The sequence below is a fragment of the Zea mays genome, chromosome 2 (assembly GCF_902167145.1).
Source record: "Zea mays cultivar B73 chromosome 2, Zm-B73-REFERENCE-NAM-5.0, whole genome shotgun sequence".
Classification (NCBI taxonomy): domain Eukaryota; kingdom Viridiplantae; phylum Streptophyta; class Magnoliopsida; order Poales; family Poaceae; genus Zea; species Zea mays.
The window spans coordinates 161,976,476-161,994,702 of NC_050097.1; the positions used below are offsets into that span (position 1 = coordinate 161,976,476).

The 18,227-nt window shown below is 49.7% G+C and overlaps 1 protein-coding gene across 1 annotated transcript in view; it reads left to right on the forward strand.

Annotated features, from left to right (window-relative positions):
* Positions 1 to 18,227, forward strand: part of LOC103647201 (poly (ADP-ribose) polymerase 1) — a 32,842-nt gene that overhangs the window by 11,495 nt on the left and 3,120 nt on the right. The window contains exons 9-13 of the mRNA NM_001301609.2: positions 334 to 397; positions 501 to 758; positions 2,396 to 2,633; positions 2,714 to 2,826; positions 18,100 to 18,176. Of these exons, the coding sequence (NP_001288538.1) occupies positions 334 to 397; positions 501 to 758; positions 2,396 to 2,633; positions 2,714 to 2,826; positions 18,100 to 18,176 (750 nt within the window). The remainder of the gene's footprint in view (positions 1 to 333; positions 398 to 500; positions 759 to 2,395; positions 2,634 to 2,713; positions 2,827 to 18,099; positions 18,177 to 18,227) is intronic.

Below are 18,227 nucleotides of genomic sequence, written 5' to 3' on the forward strand. Positions count from 1 at the left end.
CCCAACTTGGGAGTTGGGACTAAAAAAGGCTATGTTGCTGATGTGTCTGACCAGCCACTGATGCTACGAAAGTAACTCTTCAACATGATGGAAAAAAAATGCGGGGGGGGGGGGGGGGGTGAGTACCAAAGGAAGGTGGTTTCTGTACCAATATTTGTGTTTTTTCTTTTATGTAAATGAAGAATACACTGAGGTTCTGAGTTGTCGGGTGGTCTTTTGCAATTTGAAGTGATTTGTAGGGTGGTATTTGCAATTTTTGAAAGAGTAAAGGTGAACAAATATAGAAAGAAATGATGTTTCGTTATATGCTTATATGAAATACTTGCATTCCAGATATTGATTGTTTAATTGCATGTGGTGAGCTCGACAATGAAAATGCTGAAGTCAGGAAAGCAAGGTCTCCCTTTTTTTACTATCCATCTTCAATATAGTTTATATATTGTTTTGTTAGCCATTATTGGAGTTCAAATGCCACGAGATATATATGCAATTGCTTGCAGGAGGCTGAAGATACCAATTGTAAGGGAGGGTTACATTGGAGAATGTGTTAAAAAGAACAAAATGCTGCCATTTGATTTGTATAAACTAGAGAATGCCTTAGAGTCCTCAAAAGGCAGTACTGTCACTGTTAAAGTTAAGGGCCGAAGTGCTGTTCATGAGTCCTCTGGTTTGCAAGATACTGCTCACATTCTTGAAGATGGGAAAAGCATATACAATGCAACCTTAAACATGTCTGACCTGGCACTAGGTGTGAACAGGTTAGTAATTTTCTTCAAACATGTCTGGTACTCTGGTAGTCTTTGCATAATTTACCTTTTGGAGGGACTTGGAACTTGGAAGCCATCCTATCTTTTTTCAGCATTTGGGGTCTTGAACACGCATATGGTAGGTAGATGCAGTGTAACATGGGGGACACAGCACTTAGGCTCTAACAGTTAGCTTCCCTGACTATTGGCTTTACTTGAGTTTTTTTTTCTTACAGAGTTACAATTCTGCATTTTTAGTGAACAACTTGCTAAATGCTAACTTTGATTGGGTATTTAGAGTTCCTGTTTGCTACCAAAAAGAAAAAAAAACCATAACTGTAGTTTTTCCTATCAGGTCTACCCTAACTTGTTTGGAACTAAAAGGCCTTTTTTAGTTTCGACTTTCGAGCAAGTTCTTGACCCCATCAATTGTGTTTGGAGTCCAAATTTGTTTTTCTTGAACGTGGAGGAGAACTGCGCATCATTATATTAAGATTAAGAAGAAGAAAGAGGTTCCAAGTGAACTGGTACAACAAAGGAAAGACCATTTATGGTGGCCAAAATTTCAAATATACAAAACAATCCATCTAAAAAGAAAAAAAAACTCTCCCCACTACTAAGGCCAGTTGGACATTAAACCTCTAGCTCCTGCCAGGCACCAAAGTCTTGCTTCCTCCTTAATATCCTGGCTGATCCGAGCTAAGCAAGGAGGGGCTCCCTGGAAAACACAGTCGTTCCTATGCTTCCAAATCCATCAGGCAGTCAAGACCACCAAAGAGTTGAAACCTCCTCTTTTCTCTTTTGGCACCAAGGGTTCTGGTCTCATCCATCATTTCTGGAAGACCTGATCAGTGGGATTTGGCGAACAATGCTGCAAATCCACAAGAGACAACAACCTGAACTATACATCTCTGGCAAACACCTGAGTCCAAATTTCATCCTGAACATCTAAACTGTCTGTTTGTACACCTGCCGAGCAACAGTACACCTTACCTCATGAAGACAATCTGACCTGGTTTTCCACATGGTTTTATTTTCGTGTTAGAGACATACAATGAGTCAATCATCTTTCTTCTCCTTGCTTTCTCTGCACAAACCGCAGTTAATTTTGGTGCCTAGTGATAAACCCAACATGGTGTAGTAGTTCTACCAATTGATACTTGTTAGAGATATGTACTCTTCTCCCTATACATGATCAGCGTGCTCCTGGGTTCTCCCTCAGCGTGCTGCCTTGGTTTTTCCTCCCTTCAATCCCTAGCTTAGTCTCCCTTTATATACTCTGTAACCAATCTCTTCAACAATTAATCAATATAGATGGTTAGATGTATTCACAATATTTTTAGGTGGATATAGTATGTCTAAAGGCAGTAAACATCCGATAAAGTTGTCTTGTTTCCTGTCAGATCGCTACCCTGAAGGTTTGAAAATTGACATATTTTTCTTTTGTATTGTCTGAGATGGATCAGTGCTAAAAAGGGTAACACAGTAGTGAAAGGGAAAAAGGAGAACTCAGTTTGATGCTGTAATTTCTTTTAGAATCTGATGCTATAATTTTACTACGTGCTAGCTTATTTGTTATGTTATTCTACTCTGATGCTATTGCTCTGGCCCCTTTCTCAATAGCTCTTCCTTTTTTTCCTTTTGTGAAGCTACTATGTACTCCAGATCATTGAACAGGATGATGGGTCTGAGTGCTACGTATTTCGTAAGTGGGGACGGGTTGGGAGTGAGAAAATTGGAGGGCAAAAACTGGAGGAGATGTCAAAAACTGAGGCAATCAAGGAATTCAAAAGATTATTTCTTGAGAAGACTGGAAACTCATGGGAAGCTTGGGAATGTAAAACCAATTTTCGGAAGCAGCCTGGGAGATTTTACCCACTTGATGTTGTATGTTGTGAAAAACAATCTGGTTAATGACACGTTTTTTCATTAATTTTGTGGATTCTAACTTGTTCTATATAATGCAGGATTATGGTGTTAAGAAAGCACCAAAACGGAAAGATATCAGTGAAATGAAAAGTTCTCTTGCTCCTCAATTGCTAGAACTCATGAAGATGCTTTTCAATGTGGAGACATATAGGTGCATACTTGCTTCTTTTTTCAATGTCATGCTTGCTCACATTTCCAATGTGGCACCCCCTGGTGACGCGCTGTGTCGCGATCTAGGCAATGTGTCAAGTGAGCAAGGATAGGATCACTATTTTCTTAGTGCTGCGCTATATCGGCGCCTGTATATAGTGAAAAATGTGCAAGGGTCTTCGCATTATTGATGGGTGTGAAGGCTGAAGGGTAAGGAAGCTAGTCAAACCAATTAGGATTTGTTTAGGTAGTTGGAATGTAGGGTCACTTATAGGTAAGTTATGGGAGGTAGCTAAGACAACGATTAGGAGATGTGTAAATATCTTATGTGTTCTAGAGACTAAAATGGAAGGGTTAGAGGTGAAGGAGGTGGACAATACCAGCTTCAAGCTTTGGTACACAGGGACAACTACAAATAGAAATGAAGGAGTTTTGATTGATAAGAGTCTCAAGAACGGTGTGGTAGATGTGGGGAGGCAAGGAGATACGATTATCTTAGTTAAACTTGTCGTGGGTGATTTGGTCTTGAACGTAATTACTGCATATGCTCCCCAAGTAGGCCACGATGAGAGTGCTAAGAGGGGAAGACTTAGATGACATGGTTAGATCTATACCTATTAGCGAGAAGTTTAGGAGACCTAAATGGGCATGTAGGTACAAAAGTGTAGGTTTCGAGGCGGTTCACAAAGTTTTTTGGTATGGTAGTAGGAATTAGGAGGGAGAGGAACTCTTGGACTTTGTGGTAGCTTTTGACCAACTAGTTCAACTCAAAAGCTTAAGGTGATGTAGAGACGTGGGTAATTCACTTTGTATTCTAACACTCCCCCTCACGTTGAGGCTCTCTCAGGCCTCAGACGTGGAATAGGAGTGGGCAACAATTATTTTATTTAATTGTGGCATTGCGCTAACTAAGATTCAAACTTGAGACCTCTGACTTGGATACCATATTAAGTTGCATGCACTAATGAGTTCAACCCAAAAGCTTAAGCTTGTGGAGAGAAGTGTGCAATTCACTTGTATTCTAACATTGTTGATCGCTAACACCTTTAGGAAGAGAGACTCCCATTCTAGATAAGTGTTGCGGAAATGCGTATGTTGTGTTGGATTTGTAGCTATACAAGAAGGGATGGAGTCTGGAATGAATTTTTTCGAACAATAGTCTGGAATGTGATATACATGATAAGCTATAGGTAACACCTGTTATGTGGGGCGCAATGTATAAGCGCCGACCACAGCCGCCCCAACAGATGAGACCGACCAGTAGGAGGTTAGAGAAAGAATAGGAGAGGATAGAATTGAGTAGTTGGGAGAAAATAGGGATAAGAGATAGATTGGGCCGGTCAGCAAAAGGTTAGAGAAATAATAGGAGAAGATAGATTTGGGTTAGTTGAGAAAAGTTAGGGATAAGCAGCAGTAGCCGCAGGTCCCCCAGGCCTATTTATTGTAATCGGATGTGAAGGAAAAGCAGGCAAGAAGTTTAATCTAATCCCCCTCTACTCCTCTAGTCTTTCCCCTGCTATCACCATAGATCGTCGGCCTCTACCGGCGATCGCCCTTGCCTGCGCAGCCAAGGGCCTACACCTAGTCCTCCACCATTACCTCCCTATCGCCGGGGTCGTAACACCTTAGTATCTAGAGACCAGGTTCACCAGCCACCCACCACAACCATGTCATCCGCAGAGAACACCGTCCCCGTCGCTTGCGCACTCGAAGCCATCAACCAGAAGCTAGCAGCCCTGGACACCATATAGGCGTCCATCCAACGCTTGGAGCTACAGCAGCAAGAGCACCAAGCCGCCATCGCAAGATTGGATCTTCACCAACAGGAGATCATCCACACGCTAACGGCAACCTATGGGGAGCCGACGACAACAACATCAGACCGAACGATCGTCCACCCAGGCTCCATCACCTGGACTTTCCCCGGTATGACGGCAAGACAGATCCCCGCCTATTCACCAACAAGTGCGAGTCCTTCCAACAGTGGGTCATCCCGAAAGAATAGGTATGGATGGCTTCCTATCACTGGAGCAATCTACGCAACAATGGTACATGTAGCTCCAACAGGAAGAAGGCACACCTTCCTGGCACCGCTTCTCCGAGCTCCTTAACCTCCGCTTTGGGCCGCCCCTGCGCTCCTGCCCCTTGGGTAGGGATGGCAGCGGGTCGGGTACGATGTTGGTAAGCCAATTACCCTCCCGCAAGGATATCCGTGTCTCTACTCCGTACCCGTACCCGCGAGAGGTTGTGGGTAAAATTCTCCACCCGTGTTCGTATCCGCTGGATATCCGTGGATATCGGGCAACCCATTAGCCGACAACAAATACCATGTGACCATGTTCATTTTACTCAGAAACATCAACATGTTGGCAGATATAATACAAACAGGACCAATCATCCACAAACATAAGTCTCAGTGTCATTGTCAGACATGTAGTAGATCAAGCAACATGTAATCTAAGGGAGAGGCGGATGCTATACCTACATAGGCTGCCCTGGCCTTGCTAGCATGGTAGGGCCTGGTCGCTTGGCCATTGCTACTGCTATGCGCCTGGAGCCCTGAAGAGTGGAGAACTGGAGATCAAGCAACTAACGGGAGAGTAGAGAAGTAGAGAACCGGAGAATTGGGGAGAATGGACAGAGGCATACCTAGCCAGATCCAGATCCTCGTGGTGCCGGCTTGCCTCCGGTGATCGACCTACGACGCCACCGCTCGGCCTGGAGAGTGGAGAGGAACGAGGTGGGCTAGGCCTTCGGCGCCGCCGCTCGCCCTGGCAAGATCCAGTGGCTAGTGCGGAGTGGGGACTTGTGTGTGTTGTGCCTGTGTCAAGTGCGTGCTAGCAGCTAGGGGCGGTGGCCAACGAGGTCAAGTGCGCCGTGCGTGCTAGGGAATTAGGGATTTAGGGTAGTGTACTACTGTATGGATGGATGTTGGTTGCGGGTTGCCAAATTAAACGGATAACAGGTTTTGCCCGCGGGCGAAAGGTTATGCCCGAACAATACCCGCGGGCGAGAACTCTTACCCGTATCCTTACCAGCGGGTGGGATTTGTACTCGTATTCGTGCCTATCGGGTACGAAACCCACGGATACCCGTGCCCGTGGGCAGAATTGCCATCCTTACCCTTGGGAGAATTGGCCTCCTGCCGTCGCAGGGGAACCGTCTCCGACTATACGGAACGCTTCCTCGAGCTATTGCCACGCACCGGGCCACTAAGCTCGGATCAACAGATCCAGCTATTCACCATGGGCCTGCAGGAGTCGTTGTCCATTGATGTCCAGATGTAGACACCGGTGACATTGGCGGTGGCCATGAACTCGGCCCGCGCCTACGAACGGCGGGAGCAAGCGGTTGCAACAAGCAACAGCTGCCCCTATCAGTAGACTAGGGGCATCCTTCCGACATCGCCGACACCATCGCCATCTACTACTACGCCAGCATCGACACCACCACGTCAACCAACCACGGCGGCACAACCCGTTCGCTGTCTTTCTCCAACGGAGATGGACGAACGCCGACGCCTGGGCCTCTGCTTCAACTGCGACGAGAAATACGCGTGCGGAGTCGCGGACACAATCGTGTTTGCAAGCACATCTTCTACCTCAAACTCCATGACAACGACTCCGAGGACGTGGGCACCACCAAACCAGAGTCGGAGAACCCTGTCATCTCCCTCCACGCCATAGCCGGGGTGACAGCCAACAAGACGATGCATGTTCCCGTAAATCTGGGTGTGATAACGGTGGTCGCGCTCATCGATTCGGGATCCACGCACAACTTCATCTTCGAAGATGCGGCTAAAAGAATGGGCCTGCCCTTCGTGCCCCCCGACCACATGAGCGTGACAGTCGCCAACAACGAACTTCTACATGCCTGGGGGTCTTCCGCAGGGCCTTGTTTTGCATCCACAACAACTCCTTCACAACCGACCTCATCGTCCTACCCCTAGCTGGGTTTGACATGGTCCTCATCACACAATGGTTAACAACGCTGGGGCCCATCGTTTGGGACTTTGCCAAGCCCTCCATGGTGTTCTGGCGCGATGACCGCCGGCTGGAGTGGCACGGGCTGCCAGCCCCCTATCTGCTGGGAACAATGGGAGAGGACGTCCTTGACGCCCTACTGTCGACCTTCGCCGAGCTGTTCCGCGAGCCACGTGGCCTGCCCCTGGCCAGAGACTGCAACAACCGGATCCACCTCTGGCTGAACACAACACCGGTCGCTATTCGGCCCTATCGCTATTCGGTGCTCTAGAAGGATGAACTTGAACGCCAATGCCGCGACATGAGCCAACATGGCCTCGTCCACAGCAGCACCTCGACGTTCTCCTCTCTGGTGCTACTGGTGAAAAATCATGATGGGTCATGGCGCTTTTGCGTCGACTATTGGGCCCTCAATGAGCGCACCATCAAAGACTCCTTCCCCATCTCCGTCGTCGACGAACTTCGGGGGGCGAAGATCTTCACCAAGCTCGACCTCTGTTTGGGCTACCACCAAGTTCGTATGGCAGCCGAAGACATCCATAAGACTGCATTCTAGACTCACGAGGGCCTGCATGAATTCCTGGTCATGCCGTTCGGCTTGTCCAACGCGCCAGCGACATTCCAGGCACAAATGAACTCGGTGCTCCATCCTTTCCTACGACGATTCGTGCTCGTCTTCTTCGATGAAATCCTCATCTACAACGCCTCTTGGTCCGAACATCACCATCTCCGGGCTGTCTTCACCGCACTGAAGGCCAACTCGCTGGTGCTCAAGCGCTCCAAGTGCTCCTTCGGTGCCCTGTCCGTCTCCTACCTCGGCCACATCGTCTCAGCAGCCGGCGTTGCCATGGATGCAGCAAAAGTCCAGTCAGTGCTGGACTGGCCAACTCCACGGTCGGTACGCGCTCTCCGAGACTTCCTAGGCCTCGCTGGCTACTACCGCAAGTTTGTCCACAACTATGGCGAGATCGCAGCACCCTGACCACACTCCTTAAGAAAAACAGCTTCGCCTGGACGGACCAGGCAACTGAGGCGTTCAACAAGCTCAAGACAACCCTCACAACCGCACTAGTCCTCATGCTCCCGAACTTTGGGCAAGCATTCACAGTAGAATGCGACGCCTCAGGTGCCGGTTGTGGGGCTGTTCTTCATCAAGGAGCAGGGCCAGCGGCTTATTTCAGCCGTGCCCTAGCACCTCGACACCGAGGGCTCGCCGCATATGAGTGGGAGCTCATCGGCCTCGTCCAGGCAGTACGACATTGATGGTCGTACCTGTGGGGACGATCTTTCTCCATACAGACGGATCACTACAGTCTAAAGTACCTCCTGGACCAGAGGCTGGCGACCATCCCTCAACACAATTGGGTAAGCAAACTTTTGGGCTTCGATTTCAGGGTGGAGTACCGACCAGGCGCACGAACAAGGTGGCGGACGCCTTGTCCCGCTGTGACACGGAGGACTGCGACCTGTACACAATCTCTGGGCCGACATTCCAGGTGTTTGAAACACCTTCATCTAGCTGAACAAGACCAAACACCTTCATCTAGCTGGGCTTCTCCTTCCCCTGCCAGTACCATCTTCGGTATGGTCCAACATCGCCATGGATTTTGTGGAAGGACTTGCAAAAGTAGGTGGAAAATCGGTCGTACTCTCGGTAGTAGACCGATTCTCCAAGTCGACACACTTCATTGCGCTACCACCCCTACTCGGTAGAAACCGTGGCTGTAGCGTTCTCCGACATTGTACGACTACACGGGCTCCCAACCTCGATCGTCTCCGATCGGGATCCGGTCTTTACATCCACATTCTGGACAACGCTCTTCAAGCTACTAGGCGTCAAGCTGAGTATGAGCTCGGCGTTCCACCCCCAGTCCGACGGACAAACGGAGGTGGTCAACAAAGCAATTGGTATGTATCTTCGGTGTTTGACAGGAGATCACCCTCACCAGTGGCTTCGGTGGCTACCCTGGGCGGAGTACGTCTACAACACATCCTTCCACTCTGCCCTCAAAGACACTCCGTTCCATGTCGTCTATGGTCGGGATCCACCAGCAATCCGGGCGACATCGACGAGTGCCAAGTTCCCACAGTGGCGCAAGCAATGAAGGAACACGAGGAATTCCTGGTGGATGTGCGCGCGCGGCTCGAGCAAGCTCAAGCAATCGCCAAGCGCGCTTACGACCGCGGCCACAGGGCATTATCCTTTGCTCTCGGCGACTAGGCATGGCTCAAGCTACGCCAGCGTCACTACCGGCGACAACGCGCAACAAACTGCGACCGTGCTACTATGGGCCATACAAGGTGGCAGCCGTAGTAAACGAAGTAGCCTACCGCCTCGAACTTCCAGAAGGTGCACGACTACATGATGTGTTCCATGTCGGCCTCCTGATGAAATACGTGGGTCCTCCACCAACAGCATCGCCGCCCCTGCCACCAATTCATCATGGCGCAAAAAGCTCTGAAGATCAGATTGGCTCGCAGTGTTCGCCAAGTCCTCATCCAGTGGGAGTCACTGCCAAGCTTTGCGGCCACCTGGGAAGATCTGGACTCCTTCGGCCAGACATACCCCCAGTTCCAGTTCGAGGACGAGCTGCTTCTCACTGGGGGGGAGATGTTATGTGGGGCGCAGTGTACAAGCGCCGACCACAGCCGCCCCAACAGATGAGACCGGCCAGCAGGAGGTTAGAGAAAGAATAGGAGAGGATAGAATTGAGTAGTTGAGAGAAAATAGGGATAAGAGATAGATTGGGCCGGCCAACAGAAGGTTAGAGAAATAATAGGAGAAGATAGATTTGGGTTAGTTGAGAAAAGTTAGGGATAAGCAGCAGTAGCCGCAGGTCCCCTGGGCCTATTTGTTGTAACCGGATGTGAAGGAAAATCAAGCAAGAAGTTTAATCTAACCCCTCCTCTACTCCTCTAGTCTTTCCCCTGCTGTCACCATAGATCGTCGGCCCTCTGCTGGCGATCGCCCCTGCCTGCGCAGCCAAGGGCCTGCGCCCAGTCCTCCACCATTACCTCCATATCTCCGGGGTCGTAACAACACCAATTGAAGCTTGTCCAACATCGATTGAGATGGTTGTCCAACGGAGACCTCTAGAGGTGCCACTGCATAGTGAGATACTAAGGTGTGATAGCAATTTTTTTTCTCGAATATGCAGGAGAGCTGCATATCATTATATTTAAGAAGAAGAAAAAAGTCGGGCCGAAGCCCTTACAAACCATAACACTGAGGTTTAAACTCCTCAAAAAAACAAATAAAAAGCACACAAACCCTTGAACAGAAATTAGCCGTGAGGAAGGTTAGCTGCTAGGAAAATAAGCCCCTGCCATCTCCCACAACCTTCGCTCTTTTCCAACCTGCTCCAGAACAGCAGCAACACTCGGACTGTCGCCCTCGAAGACACACTGATTGCGGTGCTTCCATAAGATCCATGCACCAAGCAAAACAAGGGAGTTAATCCCCATCTTCATTTGTCCAGTTGCCATTTTTTTTTCGAAAACGCAGGAGAGCTGCGTATCATTATATTAAGAGGAAAAAAAGGTGAGGATATGAAACCTCATACAAGCCAAACAAACCCACACACCCACACGCACTCAAGGATAGCTAGGAGTACAATGATATTATGACCAACAGCACTCATGACCAAGAAAGAAGGACGCCGATTAGTGCGCTGGAGCGGAAAGGATGCTATCTAATCCATTGGCTCCAGCCCTACACCAGTTGTGAGACTCCTCCCTGACCCACTTGATGACCATGGTAGAACAAGGCTGCTCCCCATTGAAGACACAACGGTTGCGGTGATTCCAAATGGCCCAAGCCCCAAGAATGATCAAAGAATTGAGGCCCTTTGACAGCCCCCTAAACGTTGGATCACCTGGGACCGAGACAACTCCTTCCCACCAAACCTCAAAGGAAGAGGTCGCAAGGTTAGGAGCCAGGTGCTGCAAACGGACAAATTTTAGAATCTGAAACCAAACATCACGTGAGAAGACGCAGGAAACTAGCAGATGGTTTAGGGTCTCCTCCTCCTGATCACACAACGGACAGAGATGAGGGTGAGGCAGCCCCTTTCTTGCCAGACGGTCAGCTGTCCAGCAGCGACCATGAGCCACAAGCCACATGAAGAACTTGCATTTTCCAGGCGCCCAGGCCTTCCAAATCCTCTCCCAGGGGTTAAAAGTTGTTGATCCAAAAAAGAAACCAGTGTATGCCGATTTGGTGGAATAAAGACCTGAGCTAGAGAGTAGCCATATGTGCTTATCCTCATGATCCTGTTGTAAATCCCAGTGAGCGGTGAGATCCCAAACTTTGAAGAATTCAGATAGAACATTAAGGGTGATAGCACCTCGAATGTCCTGCACCCATTCCCTTGTTGTGAGAGCATTGTGGACACTCCTCTTTTTAGCCCTAGAAGAGACCGTCTTGACCAGGTGAGGGGCCAACTGATAGAGACTCTGACCATCAATCCATTTATCAGTCCAAAACAAAGTGTTTTTACCGTTGCCCACCACCGAGGAAACCGCTGCCGAGAAAAAGGCCTTCACTGAAGGGTGAGCTTTTATATTAAAGGAAGCCCAAGGCCGGTCAGGATCAGTTTTTTGCAGCCAGAGCCAGCGCAGCCTAAGAGCCCAATTCATTTTTTGCATGTCCGAGATGCCCAACCCCCCAAGCTTTTTTGGTCTAGTAACCTTGCTCCAGGCTACCATACAATGACCTCCCAAAGCATTCTTCCTTCCTCTCCACAAGAAACTTCTTCTGATTTTGTCAATTGCTTTAATCATCCAAGTAGGTAGATCCATGGCCATAGTTAAATAAATAGTCATTGACGACAAGACTGCTTGGACAAGGATCAATCTTCCAGCTTTGGTTAACAGATCAGCTTTCCAGCTGGGAAGACGACCCGCAATTTTATCAATGAGCGGTTGGAGGTGCTGTTTCCCAAGCCTCTTCAAGGAAAGAGGCACCCCCAAATATTTGCAGGGGAAGCTGGCAACGACGCATGGCAGCAAGTTGTGAATGATATCCAGATTTTCAGCAGCACACAGGATGGGGAAGACGCTGCTCTTTGCCATATTTGTTTTAAGCCCAGAAGCCTCTCCAAAAATCCTAAGGATATCCATGGTGGTCACAACATCAGATGTTACCGGGTGAAGGAAGATTACCACATCATCAACATAAAGAGATATACGAGAGTGGTCTGAATTTCCTGATAACGGCTCCAACAATCCCACAACAGCTGCCTTTTTAGTTAAATAGCACAAAACATCCATAACCAGGATGAAAAGCATTGGGGAGAGAGGATCTCCCTGCCGAAGACCCCTCCTATGGAGAATTTTCTGCCCTGGCGCACCATTAAGTAGAACTTGAGAAGAAGCAGATGCAAGAAGAGTGCTGATAATATCACACCAAATTTGCCCAAAGCCCAATAAAAGCGCTTTGATTCTGAGATACCATATTGTCAAGGTGACTAGCCAATCTATTTGCTAGAAGCTTAGTGATGAGCTTAGCAAAGGAGTGGACCAAGCTTATAGGCCGAAAATCCTTGACCTGGCAGGCATCGTCCTTCTTGGGCAAAAGAAGGATGTAGGCTGAGTTTAGCAGATCTAAATTCACCCATTTTCTGTTCCAAGCAGCTGTAGCAGCAGCCATAATATCCCCTTTTATGATCTGCCAGCACAACTTATAGAAATTCCCAATAAAACCATCCGGGCCGGGCGCCTTGTTTAAAGGAAGAGATAGGACTGTTTTCCAGACTTCATCTTCAGTGAACGGGTTGTCCAGCGATGTCAGATCATGGGTAGGGATGTCAAGCTGAGCCAGGTCAATGGTGTGCGCCCGGTCAGGTGAACACCCCAGCAACTTGTGGAAAAAATCGCTGATAACCTCCAACTTATCCCCATGAGAGGTCTTCACCGATACATCATCAGAAATCAGATTGCCAACAAAATTCTTGCCTTTCCGGTATTTGGCATGGAGGTGGAAAAAGGCAGTGTTGGCATCCCCTTCAGCCAACCAAGAGATCCTGGAGCGACTCCGAGCCATAGAACGCTGCAGCGATGAGAGGGCCACAATGCGACCATCAAGCTGGTCCACCAACCAATTTTCTAACACCGGCAAGGATCTGAAATCTTGAGCAGACTGCAACTTATGCATAATCTCCCTTGCCATCCCTAGTTGAGAGGTAATGTGTCCCGTCCTTTTTTGAGACCAGCTCTGAAGATGTTTGACCGTGGCTCTGAATTTTTTGGAGAGGGTGACAAAAGGACAAGGGGAGGAGGAAACAGAGTTCCAAGCGGCCTCCACCGTCGACAGAAAATCAGGTGCTTTTGTCCAGTGAGATTCAAAATGGAACCTCCTGCGCCCAGGAGATAAATCATGAAGCCCAAGGAGCAGAGGGCAATGGTCAGACCCGTCAGTGCTAGCACTCTGCAGAAGGCAATTAGGAAAGAGTTGTTCCCAATCCGGCGAGCAGAACATTCTATCAAGCTTGACAAGAGTGGGTGGATCTTGACGATTAGACCAAGTGAATTTCCTCCCATGTAAGTCCAATTCTTTCACCCCCAGATCATTAATGAGCCTTCTGAATCTGTCCATAAGGTGCCTATTAAAATTGCCAGAGCTCTTATCATCATCCTTGTAGATGAGGTTGAAGTCGCCCATTAAAATCCAGGGCCCAGGACAAGCAGATCTCACGTTGCGAAGCTCTTGCATAAACTGAATTTTGTCGCTGTTTCCTTGAGGCCCATAAACACATGTTAACCACCAAGGCTGCTGGTCACGTGGACTGAACTGAATTGTCACACTATGGTGATCCACCCTAGAAGCGCTGGCCGGACCAATCTCATTACTCCAGGCCACGAGAATCCCCCCGCTAGACCCAACTGAGGGAAGGGCTAGCCTGTGCACAAAATTACTCCCAAGGGCAGTCAAAATTGTATGCAATGAAATTTCAGCCATTTTAGTTTCCTGGATACAAACCACATTAGCTTTGAAGGAGTTTATCAGATTGTGAACAGTATCCTGACGTGCTTTGGAATTTAAACCTCGGACATTCCAACTCACAATTTTTGACGGATTCATGGATAACTATGGTGTAAACAACCGGGGCCAGATCAAAGAAAAAGGCATGAACAACCGGCTCAACACACATTCAGCTCAGGGGCTGTCCAGCCGAAGAGGGCAGCAAGTGCCTGGACATGAGACGGGGGAAGGGGCTGATCAAAAAGTCTGCTGTATTTTTGCAAGGCCTCCTGACTGATGCCTTCGTTCACATCGATCACCTGCAGTGCTCTCATTACCTTCTTCCTGAATCTGTTCTGACCATCACCAAAGGCAGACTGAAATTCCACTCCAATACCAGCAATGCGCCTACTACGGCGTGGAGGTGCAGCAGAAGAATTATCGTTCCCCGGTCTGACAGGAGGAGGAGCCGGTAAAATGTGATCCGCAGTCCTTATAACCATGGAACTGAAGGAAGACCCAGGATGAATAGGGGTGGCCAGGTCAGGTGTCTGCGAAGGTTCATCAGCCAGACCAATGTCCGAGATACAGCAAGGAACAGACCGAGGTTCATCAGCCAGACCCACGGTGGGCGCCAAATGTTGGTACTCGCTCTCAGCAGCAAGAAGGCCAACAAGGGTGAACGGTGGTGGCAACAGGGTTACGTGCACGGGGGCAATAGCTCTGTTGATCTAGCCTCTCACGGGCACTGTGCGGGGGTATTTATAGGTATCTGAGTGCCCAGCGTCTCGTGTTAAGGACGCATGTGCCCTCAGACACCTATTTTATCCCCAGAATATTCCCATAAAGCAGGGTTACAAACTGTAATTACAAGTATTCCTTTACAAGTTAGGCCCGTAATACAGAGGCGGCCACGCGGGGCCCGTTACAATGGGCCAGATCGCACGTGGGCCTTGGGACTGAACGAGGACGCGCCGAAGGAGGACGTCGCCGCAGGCCTTCGTCAAAGTGCCGAGTCCTGCGAAGGGTGTCCCTGCCCGCTTTGTCTCTGTCGGACCAGCGGCTGCAGCGAAGGCCTCGAGCGAAGGGTGGCGTCTTTGCCTTCGCCCCAACACAAGGTATCCAACCGATGATGTTGCGTCCTCCGGCCCCTTCTAAAATGAACCTTCACAGGCATGCAGAACCGCGGTTGAGGGGGAGCTGGTGAAAACTGGGACACCGCGAGGGAAAAATCCACCAAACCGGAAGCAGGCAAATCTTCAGTCACAGCAGCCGGATCATCAGAAATAAATGACGTAATAACAGGATCCTCCAGTGTTGGATGCGGGGGAGACACAGGCGTCGCCTGCTCATCAACCGAAGCAACAGGAGTAGCTGGCGCATCAACTGGTCTCGCCCGCACAGGAACCAAAGCATCATCATCCATTAATGCTGAATCCGAAGAGATTGCAGGCGCATGTCCCACCAGATCCGGTGCAATAACAGGCGAACCAGCCGTCGCATTAACACTGGCGCGCGGCAAACAAGACAACTCTTCAAGGGGTGGGGTTCGAGGCGGGGGAGACACAGGCGCCGCCGGCTCAAGAACCGAAGCAGCGGAGAGAGCTGGCGCATCAACTGGTGTCCCTCGCCCAGGAACCGAGGCAATCTTGCATGCGGCATTAAATGTCCTGCCAGCCGCCGGATTAACTTGGACGCGCGGCCCCAGGCGCGCAAGAACAGATAACCGACCAGCTGAAGGCTGGGAGTTGAAACGACGCCTCTGCTGATTCCCGGAATTGCGGCCACGATCCTCATCCTGATCGTCCGATGGTGGCGGTGAAGGTGGAGGAGGAGGCGGCGGAAATACCTCCGGCGAACTCCCAGGTCTGGAAACCAGGATTGAAATAGGATAAGTCACCGTGCGTGGGTAAGACGGCTCAACGTCCACAGGTGGCTCCTCCACATGGAGATCCAAAGATGAAGGCAGATTATCTGGATCATCACACCAAACACGCAGCCGGAATGAAGACAAATCAACAACCTCCTCAGGACCAGGAAGCAGCTCATGAACCAGGCAGTGTCCAACGAGAAGCTGCTCAGCAGAATGAACATCCCGGAGGTGAACCGGGAGGCCGCGAAGCTCAATATCCAGCAGGAAAGGCATCTCTCTTCCACCGGAGGCCAAGAACTGACGAGACCACCTCCTAATGTGCATCCGAAGAGGAGGTGCATAGAAGGACTGACCCTCACTGAGCATCCGATCAGCCAGCTCCACGTTGGGAAGAAGGGCGAAGAAGGTATTCGGCGCAACCAGGCGAAGGTCGAGCGCATCATCCTCAAGATTAAATTTCAGAGAGAGCGCATCAGAGACTTCCGCGGTGCGGCCAGAACACCTTAGCCCCACAACGGAGATGAGAAGAGCATGCCGAAGATCATCTTCAGCCTGGGCGATCCTCCTGGTGCGCTTGATGAAACGACGAGGCGGGGAAGGGGGCCCAGAAATGGCGCGAACGTCCTCCCGAGGGGGCTGGGGTAGCCCATCCGAAGAGTCACCACGACCATCAGTACCAGCCGCACTGCTGGCCCTCCGCCGCCTATGTCCCCGGCGAGTGCGCCTGTGTCCCCCGCCACCGGAGCCCGAGCCAATGCCACCACCAGGACCAGCACCGCTGCCACCCGAACGATCGCCAGCAGCGCAGTCCGGGGTACCCATGGGAGGCAGAGCGAGGGAGACAGGGCGCCACACCCTGGAACGCCGTGGTCTGGGAGGTGTTGTCTGCCGGCGCGGGCACACGTGAGCACGGTGCCCCAGCAGCCTACAGACGAAGCACCTCACCGGCCGACGACACACCACCACGCGATGAGAGGGGGAGAAGCAATTGAAACACTTCCCACGCAGGTCGGCAGGGACGGGCCTGTGCAGAGGCTTCAGCGGGCGAGGACGACGCCAGCGAGCACGACGATTGACTACCGTCACCTAGTCATCACCAGCAACGGGGTGAGTGGCGAGGGGGGTGGAGGAGGAGGAGACAAGCACATCCTTGTAAGAAGGCAGCCGACCATCATAGTTACCACCACCATCGCTCCAACGCTGGGCCTTGGAACGGCCAGCAGGCAACGAAGCCGGAGAAAGGGAGGGGGAGGGGGAACCCGACGTTGGGGAGGGGAGGATTGTGGCCGCCGGGCCTGGAGTAGACGTCGGCGTGGGGCTGTGGCTGGTTTGAGCGCCGGGATGAAGGGGTGGAGGAGGGCAGAGGGGCGGGTGACACATCCTACCCTCCAGATTAGAAACAGAACTTCCGTCCAGCTGCCATTTCACTTACTGTCCTCCACCAGTCCAGGAAACTGTCATTTTCTGGTTGAGGGGACAGAGTATGCAGTCCAAATTGTCTCAACAAAAGGAACCAACACTCCCTTGAGAAAACACAAGAGACCAGAAGATGGTCTATTGTTTCACTTTCTTGTTCACAAAGAGGGCAACTATCAGGGTGATCCAATCCTCTTTTTGCAAGACGATCAGCTGTCCAACACCTTTTTTGAGCAACTAACCACATAAAAAACCGACATTTAGGAGGCGCCCAGGTTTTCCATATCCTCTCGTACGGTTCAAAAGGAATCGAGCCAATGAATAACCCCTCGTACGGTTCAAAAGGAATCGAGCCAATGAATAACCCCTCGTAGGCAGATTTCGCTGAATATTTTCCATTGGCAGCCAGCCTAAAAATATGCTTATCTTCAACATTCGGCCTTAATTCAGCAGTTAACAATAAGTTCCAAAGGTGAAGATAATCAACAATTGCCCCCACAGATAGGGCCCCTCGAATATCCGACATCCATGCTCTTCCAGTAATAGCTTCTTGCACTGTCCTTGTATTGATTTTTCTTTTCGGAACAACTTGAAGAAGTCTTGGCGCAATATCTGCCACCCTCTGTCCTTGAATCCATCGATCCTTCCAAAAAAGAGTATTAGCACCATTCCCAACTTCCGTTTGCATCGCCATACTGAAGAAGGCCTGGACCTTGTCCGGAACTTGGATAGTCAAGGATGACCAAGGTCGGTTAGGCTCCGTTTTTTTCAGCCATGACCAAGGTGTGATAGCAATAGGAAGAAAGGAAGAGGAAGACCGAAGTTGACATAGGAAGAGAAAATCAAAGGATACTTGAAAGGTTGAGATATATCCAAAGATTTAGCCTTGAATTCTTGAATATGAGTGCATGGAAAACAGCTATCCATGTGTCTGAACCTTGACTTATGGGTTATGTTGGGTTTTTAACTTTAGCCAACTTGCTTGGGATTAAAAGGCTTTATTGTTGTTCCTCTATTAAAGTAAGCCTTTTTTTTTGCCAGAGCTGCTATGATGGAATTTGAAATTAATATGTCAGAAATGCCTCTTGGGAAGCTAAGCAAGGAAAATATTGAGAAAGGTGCGCTGATATCGTTCCTTGTGGAACTATTTGTTTTCATTTTTTTCAAAA